At 46.0% G+C, this 14,319-nt stretch overlaps 2 protein-coding genes across 2 annotated transcripts; one reads left to right on the top strand and one right to left on the bottom strand.

Annotated features, from left to right (window-relative positions):
• Window positions 1-56: 56 nt before the first annotated feature.
• LOC109562697 (olfactory receptor 13C7-like) lies at window positions 57-3,953 on the bottom strand. Its single transcript, XM_070794317.1, has one exon. It carries the CDS (start codon window positions 1,172-1,174, stop codon window positions 215-217), a length of 960 nt encoding a protein of 319 aa, XP_070650418.1. The 5' UTR covers window positions 1,175-3,953; the 3' UTR covers window positions 57-214.
• Window positions 3,954-13,362: 9,409 nt separating this feature from the next.
• On the top strand, window positions 13,363-14,319 carry LOC109562696 (olfactory receptor 13C7-like). Its single transcript, XM_019965713.2, has one exon. It carries the CDS (start codon window positions 13,363-13,365, stop codon window positions 14,317-14,319), a length of 957 nt encoding a protein of 318 aa, XP_019821272.2.

Below are 14,319 nucleotides of genomic sequence, written 5' to 3'. Positions count from 1 at the left end.
TGGTATCAGAGGATTTCAGACTTAGGCAGCAAAATACAGCTGTGATATGATACAGTATGTTTCTGGGTGAAGCCAAGAAGCTGACCAGCAGTACCAGAAATGAAAAGGCTCTTTCCACTGACAACCTAAGGACATCCCTGGGTTACCATTTCCCCATGAAGACAATGAGGAATTTGGGGGTCTTGTACTCTGGCAGCCTGGGAATCTGTGATGGTCACTCAGTTAGGTGTGTCTGACTCACCAGGTTCCTCACAGCAGCCTTCACGTCCTTGTTCCTGAGGCTGTAGATGATGGGGTTGAGCATGGGGGTCACCACCCCATAGAAGAGGGAGGTGAGCTTGTCTGTAAGGTCCTGTTTGTCTGCCCCCAGGGGGTCCTTGTTTTTGGGCTTCCCATACATGAAGAGGATGGTCCCGTAGAAGATGACCACAACTGTGAGGTGGGCAGAGCAGGTGGAGAAGGCCTTTTTCCTCCCCTCTCCAGAGGGGATCCTCAGGATGGTAGCAATGATGAACACATAGGAGACAAAAATGAACAGAACTGGGACTCCTAGGAAAATCACATTGGCCACGACCATACTGACCACATTGATGGAGATATCAGCACAGGCCAACTTCAGGACAGCCAGGATCTCACAGGTGAAGTGGTTGATGACATTGTCCCCACAGAATGGCAGTCTCACAGCCTGGGATGTCTGAACTACAGAGTTGGTGATACCAGCTGCCCAGGAGCCAATAGCCATAGGCCTGCAGGCAACCTTGTTCATGACTACAGGATACCTCAGGGGGTTGCAGATGGCCACATAGCGATCAAACGCCATCATGCCCAGAAGCACACATTCTGTAGCTCCCATGGCAAAGGAGAGGAACATCTGCCCAAAACAGGCTGAGAAAGAGACAGTTTTCCTGGGGGTCAGGAAGCTGTCAAGGATGAGGGGGACTGAGGAGGTTGTGTAGCAGATGTCCAGGAAGGAGAGGTTCCCCAGGAAGAAGTACATGGGTTTGTGCAGGCGGGAGTCAAGGATGGTCACTAGGATGAGGACCCCATTGCCCAGCAGGATCACCAGGTACATGAGCACGATGAGCACAAAGAGTGTTTTCTCCAGCGTTGGGTAGGCTGAGAGGCCCAGGAGAATGAACTCCACCAGCGGGGAGGTCTGATTGGACCTGTCCATAGTGCCTCTGCTCTGTCACCTGCAGGAACTCTCTACAGTCAACCTCAGCACTCTCTGACTCCAAAAGCGCCTGGGCATAAGGGCAAAAATCTCTGCCCTGTTGAGCAACTGGAGAAGAGCTCTGACAATCTGGTCATGTCTAAGGGGCTCTAGAAAAATTATGATAGAGATCGGTGTTTTACTTCTCTTTTCAGCAAGAATGAAGAGTTAATTTGGACTAACTCATCTGCAGATGAAAATTTTTTTAAATTGGGCAAATGATTTAAAACTTTTGTGTAAAGTACTTGGCAAGACAGATAAGATGACAAGGAATCACAGAGTCAGGATTCAGGAGGAAGAAAGGAATTCGGAGAAGTATATCCGGCTTTTGAGGCTATGTGTCAGCTGGGGCATCTGCACCTTCTGGAGGTGGCCTCTGAGAGACCAAGAAGTGTTACTCACAGCCTCCTGGAGGTAGAAACAGGTCTGAAGTGCAAGGCCCACTGTGAAGGACCCCTAACTAAGCCTCCTCCCTTTGGAAACAAACCAAAGGGCAACGCCATAGGAATAAGAGTTAATCAGAAAGAAACAGGTGTTTACAGGTGCTGCAGCTTATCTTCAAATCTTCTCTAGCTCTGAAATTGGACTGAGGTGGTCCCCAATTTTTGATGCTTCCAAATACCTACCAGAAGCAAACACAAATCTACTTTGAAGGAAGGCAACATCATCACTACCTCTAAATCAGGTCCACAAATAATTCTGCAAATACAACGCCTGGCACACATTGAAAAAGAGTAAGTCACACAGGAGACAAGACAACATAAATGAAAACTGACAACAGGAAAAAACAGAAAACCAAGCCTCCTTTCTTAGGGGAAGGTGAGAGACTACAGCTGCTCTGGCCTGGTGTTGCCTATTGAGAGAATTCACCTCTTGTTGACACTTTGGTACACCTGGGGCACAAGTGACCCTTTCGTGCACTGTGGCCAAGCTGAAGGAGAGTCTGATGGACTGTCTCTTCTTTTCCTCTTTCTCCATCTGCCTCACCAGAGGCACTGGCTTCTCCCTGAGACTGTTTCCACAGTTCTGAGTCCTGCCCTGTCAGCCCTTCTTCCTGGGAAGCTTGAATCTCCCCTCAGACTTCTAAGAGCTCCCCAAACTAGGATTTATTCTGGACCAGTGGGAAAAAAAAGGTAGGTAACACTGAGGATGTTTGGCATTTGCCTTTATTTGCTCTGTATCTAAAATATTCATGAATTCCCATATCTCCACCTCTTCAAATGTTCTCAGTCATCCAGCCCCTGCCTCGACTATAACGGAACCTTCCTGCCTGGGGAGCTCTGAGACATTTCTCTGGTGGTGCCCAGCACTATAGCTGTGACCAAGCCAGCACCACAGTAATTCAATTCAGGCTGACATATTTATTGAGCATCTGTGCTGAGGCAGGCACTATTTTAGGTGCTGGGATCACAGCAAAGAAGGGCACAGCCTACAACCTCAAGGGGCTCAAAACCTAACAGAGGAAACAGTCACGCACATAGTCACACACACAAGTAATTATGTCATCCTCGACCAGAACAATGCCTCTAACACTATTGACAACAGGCCTTGGGACTTATTTCGCAATCTGTGCCCTTTCCAATGCGGAAAGCCCTTTGCTGTGTTCCTCGTGGCCCTCTGGCCTGTCTTTGGCTCCCTGAATGATGTGGGGCGCTCTGCTTCCTGGCGAGGCTCATTTCACTTTGAAGTAGTTCCCCTTTGATATTGAGCCGAAATCTGCTTCTTTGCAACATTAATCCCTCTTCCACAGACAGCCCTCCAAATGTCCAGAAATAGCTTGGCTTCAGCATGAAGATAAACAAGAGTCCATCTCCCTTTTTCTCCCAGGACTTTAAAACAGACATATTTCTCATGAGCAAATGTACCATCCAGAAACTGACTATATAGGCTGGTCAGCACTGAGAATGGCCCCCAACTTGAGCATGGCTCACCTGCCCAGAACACAGTACCACCTGGATATCTGTGCTGAGACAGTAAATCAGTACCAGGCTGGGTTTTCACTCTATGTCAGCCAGCCCTCCAGACTTTTCCCCAAACCTGGATTCTGTGAAGAAAATATTCCCTCCATGTCATCATCACTAGATCCAGATTCGTGGCTCATTATTATTGCTGGATGTTGGATTCTTAACTACAAAAGAAGAAAAAGCCTCACAGTTTTAATCAAGAAGGGACAACTGTGTGAGAAAAAATTATGAGCTGTGGAGTCCCAGGCAACTCTTTCCTCTCTACACAAAGTGGGGTGAGGCTAGATGACCTTAGAGACTCTTGCAGTTTGATGGGTCTATTTACCTCTGTGAGAATAACACCTTATCCATGAAGGGCTTCCTACCTTGGCTTCTCAACCCTATTCCATTATGGTCAAGTCTGAAAGCAGAAATGCCACTGCACTGATGAAACTTTTGGTGTCACCAAATCCTGCGCTTACCTTTATCAGAGACATGGTGAGCAAGAAGGATCTGCTTCCTAAGGGTTGGGAAGAGGCCACATATCAGAAAGAGCAATGCCAGGTGGGAAGTATCAGGGTGAGGGTTCAGAATGTGTGACAGGTGAAGGGTCCAGCCAGTCGTCTGCCCTGTGTCTCCAGCACTCAGGGTACAATTTCCAAAGGACTGGCCATCACCCTTAGAAGATAATTTAAATTCCAGTCTGTTCCTTGGGACCATTTTGTCCCTGAAGTCATTTAAAGTTTGGAAAGTGAGTTGATACATTTAGAAACTTTGTATCCTTCTGGGATAACATCCCCAAGATCCAATTATGTTGAAGACATAGGAGGAAGTTTACTGCCTGCTTCCTTTCTCCCTCCTTCCTTCTCTCCCTCCCTCCCTTCCTTCTCTCTTAATATCATAATCCCATTAATAGAGTCCAGCAGCCTGCTGGTCAATGATTACATGACTCATTCAGATGCCAAGTCTTTTCTCCTGCGCTGTAGTCAAGCCCCATCACCCCAAGTCTGTGCTTGTATGTTGTTGTGTTAGTCGCTTAGTCGTGTCCAACTCTTTGCAACCCCATGGATTGTAGCCCACCAGGCTTCTCTGTTCATGGGATTCTCCAGGTAAGAATACTGGGGTGGGTTGCCATTCCCTTCTCCACAGGTCTGTGCTTATGCAGTGGTATATAGGGGTCTGAGTGAAAGACATATTCTCTTCCAAATTTTCAGCTTGTGGCATTAGGGCCCTTGAAGTATCCCACCATGTTCCTCCTGAATCCTCTCCTGGCATCCATCTCAGCCATTCCCCTTTCAGCATCCTATCATCTGCTCATGTGCTCCCAGACCTTATAGGGACCCCAGATAGGATGCGACCTAGAATAGGGATGGATCCAGAAAAAGGGTACCTTCCTTTATCCAGCAAATGATTATTGAGTGTGTACTGTTACACAGAAGGCAGACATGTGCCAAGAACCAGGGTCAGAAAAGTGAAAAGAAAGCTACCACACAAGGAAGGAAGCACAGGCCAGGGAGAATGCCCACGCTTATGTGATAGCCCAGAGCGAGGCGAGGGCCAGACCTCCTGGAGGAGGTAACCCAAGGTCCTCGGTATGCTGGTGCTGGCTCACAGTTGTGTACATCTCCTCCCAACTCCCATTCAGTGACTGTTGGTAGCTTGAAATGGGCCCTCCTATGAGTGTTTAAACCACAGAAATCAGCAAATGTTCCAGATCAGGGCTTTTTCTGACTTGGGGATGTGGTTGTTAAACATTTGTCAGCACACCACTGGTGTGGAGAAGTGTCCGTCTGCCAGATGAAGGGGAGTGGGGAATCATTCCAGCCAGAAAGGGCTGCATAAATCAAGGCACAGAAACGAGAAGGAGCCCCTGGAATAAGGAGTGGCCAGCAGGGCAGTGTTGCTAGAGCACAAAGGGGCTGGATGGGGAGGAAGGCAGGGCTGGACCCATGCTGACCTTTGGGGACATCCTGAGGAACTAGGACTTTCTCCTGTAGCAGATGAGAAGGCAGTTGGGGATTTTAAGTAAGGGTCTGACACCATGAAATCTGCATCTTAGGTTGGTCCTTCCAGTCACAAAGTGGAGAGAACACTGGGGGCAGACTGGAGGACAAGGTCTAAAGAGACAGAGAAACACTTCAGGCAAATGAAGATAAGAATACTGACTGGGGAGTGATGAAGCGGTGAAGATGAGAAGATGCAAGAAATGTTTGGTAGATACAAAATACAATAGTAGATTTTGGTTGGATGTGACAGACAGGAAAGAGGATAGAATCAGTGCTTCTAGCTCAGATGATGGGAGGATGATGGTGACATCACCAAGGTAGAGAATATTGATCAAGCTGATGGTTTGCGGGGAGAAGATGATTCATTTTGGAGTATAGAATGTTTGAGGAACTTCCAGAAAGATATGGGGGAAACGTCTGAGCTCAAGACTCATCAACTTATCCATCACTTAGGGAGAGTTGCTGGCACTGCTCTGCTGTCTGTAGGTACAAGTCTAACTGTACTGCCATGGGAGATTGTTGGCGGACCCCTGAAGTGCCGGTCATACTATCTACAGTTTCCTCGACCTCTGGGCCACTAGGGACCCATCTGCTCTGTTATGAGAACTTTCTGAGGAAGTGGATTTCTGAGGATAGAAAAGCAACTCCTTGTTGGCAGGGGAGAGAATAAGGCCACGGAGACCAGTGGCCCAGAGGAGGTCAGCAGGGGTGTGGACAGTCGAGGGTCAAGATTCATGAGTGAGGGGCAAGCAAGGACTGGAAGAGCAGTTGACTCCAGAGCAGAGGAACTACAAGCAGCTGCTCTGACCATGCATAAAAACACCCTCCTTCCTCTGGGAGGCCTTAAAGGGATAACTGGGACCCCAGTTGTAGAAGTCTAGATAGACCAGTGCTCTCAGGCAGTAGCATGCATCAGAATCACCTAGGGGACCTGTTAAAACACAGATTGGAAACACACAGGTACACACAAGCACACATACTCATGGGTGCACAAGCAGGTTGCTGGGACCCACCCCCAGAGATTAAGTAGGCCCAGGGAAAAGCCCGGGAATCTGCATTATCAACAAGTTTCCAGGTGATGCTGATGCTGCCCTCTGTCATCACATTGAGTAGTCCGGGGCTAAACTTCTTACTAACTTAGCGTGTGGGGTCTCAGGGCATTGAGATCTGAGGTATTGCTGAAAATGCTTCTCCTCATTACTCCTCATTGTCTAGGGAAGCCTTGGACAGACCAGCCAAGGGGATGTTGGGTTTTAATTGGACAAGAGGGAGCGCTGTGTGTCAGAAATCTCCTTTTCTGCAGGTGTGTTTGTGTGTAAATGAGTTTGCCAAAAGAAGTGGACTGAAGGAGTAGTCTGAACTCCAGCGAGCCCAGCATCCCCTGGGGAGACATCTCTGTTTATTGTGACATTCTGAGGACAAATGTGGACATGACACCCCCATGAAATTCACAAGGCCTGTAACCAGATCCCTGCTCAAGACATTTGGAGATTCTGTCAGGCAATCAGGAGTAACAGCACGGTCTCTATGAAGGCAGAAAAGCAGCACTGCCATTTTGAGATGATCCCAGGGCTGGAATCAGGTGCTCTAAAGGTCAGAGAGACAGAACTTTCCTGAAGGGAAGGGAAGGGGTGGTAGAGGGAGGGGCCAAAGCGCTGCTCCTTCATGGAGGGAGCCCACTTGCGCGGCAAGAGCTCAGTGGAGAAGCGAGTGTGTAATCTCTTGTGTCTGAACGCTGGGTCATCTAAACAGTACTTGTCTGATTCACCGCTTTGTCCCAGGAAGTCTCATGTTCTCCTTCTGAGGGGGTTCCTTACGTTGTTTCCAGGCTCTGCACCAGAGTGGCCGAGTCTCCACCATGGCAGACTCTGGGCAGTGACCCCCAGGAGTTGGGGGACAGAGAACTCTGCCATGCAGGGATGAGCAGGAGCCACTCAGACCCTGATTGACAGGCCAGTGCCTGTTTAACCATGAGGCCCAGTGGTGCCACTGCACCCCTGCCCCCGTGAACCCCACAACATCCCCTAACCCTTGAGGAAATCCAGGTGTGAAGGAGGGGGAGGCTTCCGGCACTTAGAGGGCAGAGGTTAAAAATGCTAGACATTCTGAATACAAGTTACTACAGCCCAGGAAAGGAGGGTCCTTCCAGCTGTTCACATCCAAGCATCCCTCATACCTGCCTCATGGGGTTTGAGGAGCACTAGATATGATTTAGAAAACATCTGTAAGTTAATGGCAACCCTTAGTAATATCTCACCATTATCTCAAATACAACAAATTAACCGGCCGTAAACAGTTTCAATCACGGAAACTATCTCTTAGTCATATCTCTATTTCTAGTAACTAGCCTGGAACTGGGCACAGAGGAGTAGAGAAACTATACATGGAAATGTCAGAGACAACCATGTAGCCACCCTACCCCCACCAGCCCAGACAGCCTCTCCTAACTTCCTCCAGGTCTCAAGATCTGGGATTTTAACCACTGTTCATTTTTCTCTCTCCTGCATGTCCCACCCCGATCTATCTCTAAATTCTATAATTTCTTCCTTCTAAATATCTCCCAGGGCCACTGTCTCCTCCAACCCTGTTACTGTCATCCTGGGCTGATTCTGCCTGCCCCTCCCAGGCCCAGACCCCTGGACAGCTTTGTGACATTCTCAGACATGTCTCAGTCTCTGGCTGGTCCCACTCTGCTGGACATTCTCTGAAGGCAAAGACCCACTTTTGGCCATCATGTCCCCCACCCACCCCTAACCTCTGGTACCTGGCACAAGGCCTGATACACATGACGTGTTTGTAGTGTAGAGATTGTTCAGAGTGGAGGGCAGGCTGGTAGGGGAGAGAGAGAGAAAGAAAGCGAGCCTGCCCGTGTGCACTCTGCGTCACCCAGTGGAGGGGAGGAGATGCCTAGGTGGCTAGGAATCCGTCCAAAATCCCCAGGAATATTCAAAGCACTGAGGGTTAGCTTTTTCCCTTCTAGGCAATTCTGAGAGTCAATGACAGAGCCAATTGTTAGACCAATTGTTGGAGCAACTGTTGTGATCAAAGCCTGGGAGAACTCTGACTACCTGGCCAGAGAACATTCTAAGCTGAAATTTCCTTGCAGTGAGAGACGAGCTTTGGGTAGACTGTACAGCATTGCCTAATTGGGTCTATGAGGCGAAGTCTAAATTCTGAGTCTCTCACCAAACTTTAAATTGCTTCTGGGACAGGGCCTGGCCCCGAAACAACCCAGATCTAAACTCCTGAGTCATCGTGGGACCCTCTGGAGAGCAGGGCGGAGCACAAGAGAAGAGGGTACTGGGCCGGGGGTTGGGCATGGCTTGCCTGCTGGCACTGTGGTGCAGTTTCCTCCAGGCTGGAGGTACCTGGGTGAGCCTCAGCCTTGAGAGTCAGCCCTCGTCTCCTTGTCTCATAAAGCCCCAAAGGCAGGCAAGGGCACTCTGAGTAGCTGTGGCTGAACTTTGGAGCATTCTACACCCAGGGTCACTTGGAGACACTAGGACGTTAGACAACAGTTAAAGGGTATGTGTCCCTGTTAACAGCACATGTCCAGCTGTTGCCAGAGCAGCTCGGAAGGCTATGGCCTGTATGGCCTTCTTGGTTATGGCTTGGTAGCACCCAGATGGGCAGGTGACACCAGAGACAGTCACTTCTCCTGGCCCCCAGTAAACTGGCAGCCTGCTTACTCCATGTTCTGCCTCCCTGCCAGCAATAGACCCAGCCTTCATTGGGTCCCATACTGGGTAAGTGCTGGATGACCTTCAGGACTAGTTCTTCACCAGCTGAGGCTTCCCTGCATTGGCAGGTAAAGAACCTCACCTGCCAATGCAGGAGACTCGGGTTCAATCTTGGGTCAGGAAAATCCTCTGGAGAAGGAAATGACACCCTGCTCCAGTATTCTTGCCTAGAAAATTCCATGGACAGAGGCGGGCAGTCCATGGGGTCGAAAAGAGTTGGACATGACTGAGCATGCACACTTCACCACCTGGGAGGAAAGACAGGAGTCTCAGGCAAAGAGGGCTGAGTGGAGCTGGGGCAGGGAGAAGGACTGGGCTAGGGGGTCAAGACAACTGTTTCCAAAAGCTCTGAGGGCTGTTACTCTCGCAAGTGAGCTCGTCAGTTTTGGATGTGCCCAGGAGGCTGGCTTAGGACCAGGGGCTGCTGCTGCTAAATCGCTTCAGTCGTGTCTGACTCTGTGCGACCCCAGAGACGGCAGCCCACCAGGCTCCGCCATCCCTGGGATTCTCTAGGCAAGAACACTGGAGTAGGTTGTCATTTCCTTCTCCAATGCATGAAAGTGAAAAGTGAAAGTGAAGTCGCTCAGTCGTGTCCGACTCTTCGAGACCCCATGGACTGCAGCCTACCAGGCTCCTCCGTCCATGGGATTTTCCAGGCAAGAGTACTGGAGTGGGTTGCCATTGCCTTCTCCTAGGACCAGGGGAGGAAGGGAGGAAAGGGTACACGTCAGGTCCCTGAATAACTAACAACTCAGGATTCCCGACAACAACACTGTAGGCCATGAGCCCTGCCATCATTATTCAGAATGTTCAAGCAGAGGCCGAGAAATCACCTCCTGAAGACAGGGCCCCTGTAACAGGTGGGTTAGAGGAGGGGACTGGATTGATTTAATATCTGAAGATTCTGCCAAGCTTCCAATCTTGGCACCCCCACCACCACCACCCACCGATAGTAAAGGAGCCTTTCTCTAAAAAGGATTCTGCATCCCTTCATTCCTGGTATCCTGAGATAACCTCTTCTGGACACTGTATCATCACCAAGTAGAAAAAAAGCACCTCTTCTTCAGGTCCAAGTACAATCCACAAATCTCTCTCCTGGCCTCAGTTTCTCCACCTTTAAATCAAGAGGTCAGTGATTCCTGAGACTGATGTACATCAGAAGTAAGTACATGGGGAGCATTTATTTAAAACAGAAAAACAAACACTGATCTTTAAGACCATCTGTAAAGGCAGGACTCAGCAATATGTCCTTTCTTTCACTGTATTTTCAGTTTTTTTGGTTTGCCATTATTTTTTCCTTTTTTTTTTTCAACTGAACTATAGTTGATTTACAATATTGTGTTAGTTTTAGGTGTACAGAAAAGTGATTCAGATATATATATATATCCATATGGATATATGGATATGAATATATATGTATATATTGTTTTTCAGATTCTTTTCCATTATAGGTTATTATAAAATATTGACTATAGTTCCCTGTGCTATACAGTAAATCCTTTTATATATTTTATATATAGTAGTATATATCTGTTAATGCCATATTCCTAATTTATCGCTCCCCCACTTTTCTCCTTTGGTAACCATAAGTTTGTTTTCTATGCCTGTGAGTCTTTTTCCATTTTGTAAATAAGTTCATTTGTATTATTTGTAGATTTCACATATATATGATATCATATAATATTTTTCTTTCTCTAACATACTTCACTTAGTATGATAATCTCTAGGCCCACCCATGTTGCTCTAAATGGCAATACTTCATTCTTTTTATGGCTAAGTAATATTCCATTGTGTGTGTGTGTGGATATTTCATATATATATATATGAATTTCATATATATATATGTGGATATTTCATATATATATATATAGGAAATTCATATATATATATATGTTGCAATTTCAAATATGTATATACACATACACACACACCCACACCACATCTTCTTTGTCCATTTACCTCTTGAACATTTGGGTTGTTTCCATGTCTTGGCTATTGTAAACAGTGCTGCTATGAACACGGGTACATGTATCTTTTTGAATTAGAGTTTTCATCTTTTTCATATTTATGCCCAGGAGTGGGATTGCTAGATCATTTAATATCTCTATTTTTAGTTTTTTAAGGAACCTCCATACTATTTTCCATAGTGGCTGTACCAATTTATATTCCCATCAACAGTGTAGGAGGATTCCCTTTTTTCTAAACCCTCTCCAGCATGTATTATTTGTAGACTACTTGATCATGGTCAATCTGAAAGGTATGAGGAGCTACCTCATTGCAGTTTTGGTGTGCATTTCTCTAATAATCAGTGATGTTGAGCGTCTTTTTCATGTGCCTGTTGGCCATCTGTATGTCTTTTTGGGAGAAATGTCTATTTAAGTTCTGTTCATTTTTTGATTGAATTTTTAAAAAATAGATTAAGCTGTATGAGCTACTTGTATATTGTGGAAATTAAGCCCTTGTTGGTTGCATTGTTTGCAAACATTTTCTTCCAGTTTTAAGGTTGCCTTTTCATTTTTTTTCCTTTTCCTTTTGTTTATGGTTTCCTTTGTGTGCAAAAGCTTATAAATATGATTAGGCCCCATTTATTTATTTTTACTTTTGTTTCTTTTGCCTTGGGAGACTGAACTAAGAAAATATTGCAATGATTTATGTCAGAGATTGTTTTTCCTATGTTCTAGGAGTTTTATGTCATGTCTTATATTCAAGTCTTTAAGCCATTTTGGAATTTACTGTATATATGGTATGACGGAGTGTTTTAATTTCATTGATTTACATGTGATTGTCCAGTTTTCTCAACACCACCTGCTAAAGTGACTGTCTTTTCTCCATCATATATACTTTTCTCCTTTGACAAAGATTAATTGATGATAGATGTGGGGGGTTATCTCTGAGCTCTCTATTCTCTTCCATTGATCCATGTGTCTGTTTTTGGGCCAGTACCATGCTGTTTTGATTTATTGTACCTGTGCAGTATTGTCTGATGTCTGGGAGGGTTATGGCTCCAGTTTTGTTCTTCTTCCTCATGATTGCTTTGGCAATTCTGGGTCTTTTGTGGTTCTATATAAATTTAAGAGTAATTTATTCTACTTCTGCCATGGGTAATTTGATAGGGATTGCATTAAATCTGTAGAATGCCTTGGTAACATTGCTATTTTAGCAATATTAATTCTTCCAATCCAAGAGCACGGGATACCTTTCCATTTCTTTGAATCATCTTCAATCTCCTTTGTCAATGTTTTACAGTTCTCGGCATACTGTTCTCACCTCCTTGGCAAAGTTTATTCCTATGTTTCTTTTTTATGTGATTTTAAACAGGATTTTTTTAAACTTTCTCTTTCTGATATTTCATTTGTAGCGTAAAGATGTGCAACAGATTTCTGTATATTAATTTTGTATCCCAGCAATCTATATTTGTAACCAGCACTCAGGCAGCTATTAGACAGCCAGTTCCATGTTGTTTTGGGAACCATGCAGCAGGGTGTGGTGATATCTGTGTTCTAATTTCTTTGGCAGTGAAGTTGTGATGATCTACAGTGTGACTCTGGATATTCTGAGAGGCTGAGTAGAGTTACATGTGATAATGTCTGAAAAACATCTAAATGGCACTAGACAGCTTGTGACTCAAGGTCCCACTCAGTGTAGGCTGGGAATGTGAATTCTGAGTGGGCTCTGACTGTCAGGTAAGGTTTTATTCCCTTAGGCCAAGTCTGAGAGCAGCCAAGGTGCAGGCATGGTATGATTATGCGGGCAATGCACAAGACCTGCTTTGCGGATCAAATTTCTGGAGACTCTGGTGGACACTCTATGTTACAGGCTCCAAAAATTCAATTTCATCAGATTTTTCAAAGAAGGTTAAAATCAAATGAACTAATTCATACTTGTTAAACTCACAAAACATTGAAGTGTAAAACAGATACTGTATAAGAAATAAACCTGCTCAAGAGATGAAAAACTTCATGTTTTTAAGCCAGCACATCTCTCCCTATAAGACTATCTGGGAAGTCGAATTAAAATAGAAACTTGGTATGTAAACAGGAACTAGATCTGGAGGAATGGGCCATGTGGCCTTAATGGCCAGAATCACTGAACTGTGATAGCCTGAGGACCCCAACTACATGGCAAAGAAAGTTATTCAGAAGCCTTTGATTTGCAGGTAAGTTCTGGATATACACAACATATATAGACATAGGACATTGGTTTAGGAATCATTGACTACACAAAAATGTCCTTCATTTTATTAAGTTTCATGAGATTTTTAGTCTGTTCTTCATGATTTTGACTGAAACACAACCTGGCTTTTAGATAAGTGGTTTTTTAGTTGAATCCTACAGTGTAGGCTTAAAATTAGAGACATGATACATATTATGATCCCCCTGTATTGACATAAGCAAGCCATTAGAAATCAAACATGTATTTTCTGCCTTCAGTATTCCTAGAGATGAAAAAGAGAGATTGAAATGGAAGCATCCAACCAATCCAGCGTGACAGAGTTTGTCTTGCTGGGCCTCTCTGCCCACCCCAAACTAGAGAAAACGTTCTTTGTGCTTATCCTGTCCATGTACCTGGTGATCCTGCTGGGCAATGGGGTCCTCATCCTGGTGACTGTGTCTGACTCTCACCTGCACACACCCATGTATTTCTTCCTGGGGAACCTCTCCTTCCTGGACATCTGCTACACAACCTCCTCAGTCCCCCTGGTCCTGGATGGCTTCCTGACCCCCAGGAAAACTATCCCCTTCTCAGCCTGTGCCATACAGATGTTCCTCTCCTTTGCCATGGGAGCCACAGAGTGTGTGCTTCTGGGCATGATGGCATTTGATCGCTACATGGCCATCTGCAACCCCCTGAGATACCCTGTGGTCATGAGAAAGGCTGTCTACGTGTCCATGGCTGCCAGCTCCTGGCTGGCTGGTGGAGCTAACTCCTTGGTACAGATCTCTCTTGCAGTACAATTACCCTTCTGCGGGGACAATGTCATCAACCACTTCACCTGTGAGATCCTGGCTGTCCTGAAGTTGGCCTGTGCTGACATCTCCATCAATGTGGTCAGTATGGGGGTGGCCAATGTGATCTTCCTGGGGGTCCCAGTTCTGTTCATTCTTGTCTCCTACATCTTCATCCTTACCACCATCCTGAGGATCCCCTCAGTTGAGGGGAGGAAAAAGGCCTTCTCTACCTGCTCTGCCCACCTCACTGTGGTGGTCATCTTCTATGGGACTATTCTTTTCATGTATGGGAAGCCCAAATCCAAGGACCCTCTGGGGGCAGACAAACAGGAACTTGCAGACAAACTCATCTCCCTCTTCTATGGACTTCTGACCCCCATGCTCAACCCCATAATCTACAGCCTCAGGAACAAAGATGTTAAGGCTGCTGTGAAGAACCTCGTGGTTCAGAAACACTCCACTCAGTGA

This window comes from Bos indicus, chromosome 8 (genome assembly GCF_029378745.1).
Source record: "Bos indicus isolate NIAB-ARS_2022 breed Sahiwal x Tharparkar chromosome 8, NIAB-ARS_B.indTharparkar_mat_pri_1.0, whole genome shotgun sequence".
Classification (NCBI taxonomy): domain Eukaryota; kingdom Metazoa; phylum Chordata; class Mammalia; order Artiodactyla; family Bovidae; genus Bos; species Bos indicus.
The sequence above is the reverse complement of the archived record's forward strand: the minus strand, read 5'-3'. Positions and strand labels throughout refer to the sequence as shown.

What these genes read in the sequence shown, in the direction of transcription:
- LOC109562697 (XM_070794317.1), bottom strand. Translation starts at nt 1,174, where the DNA reads ATGGACAGGTCCAATCAGACCTCCCCGCTGGTGGAGTTCATTCTCCTG.
- LOC109562696 (XM_019965713.2), top strand. Translation starts at nt 13,363, where the DNA reads ATGGAAGCATCCAACCAATCCAGCGTGACAGAGTTTGTCTTGCTGGGC.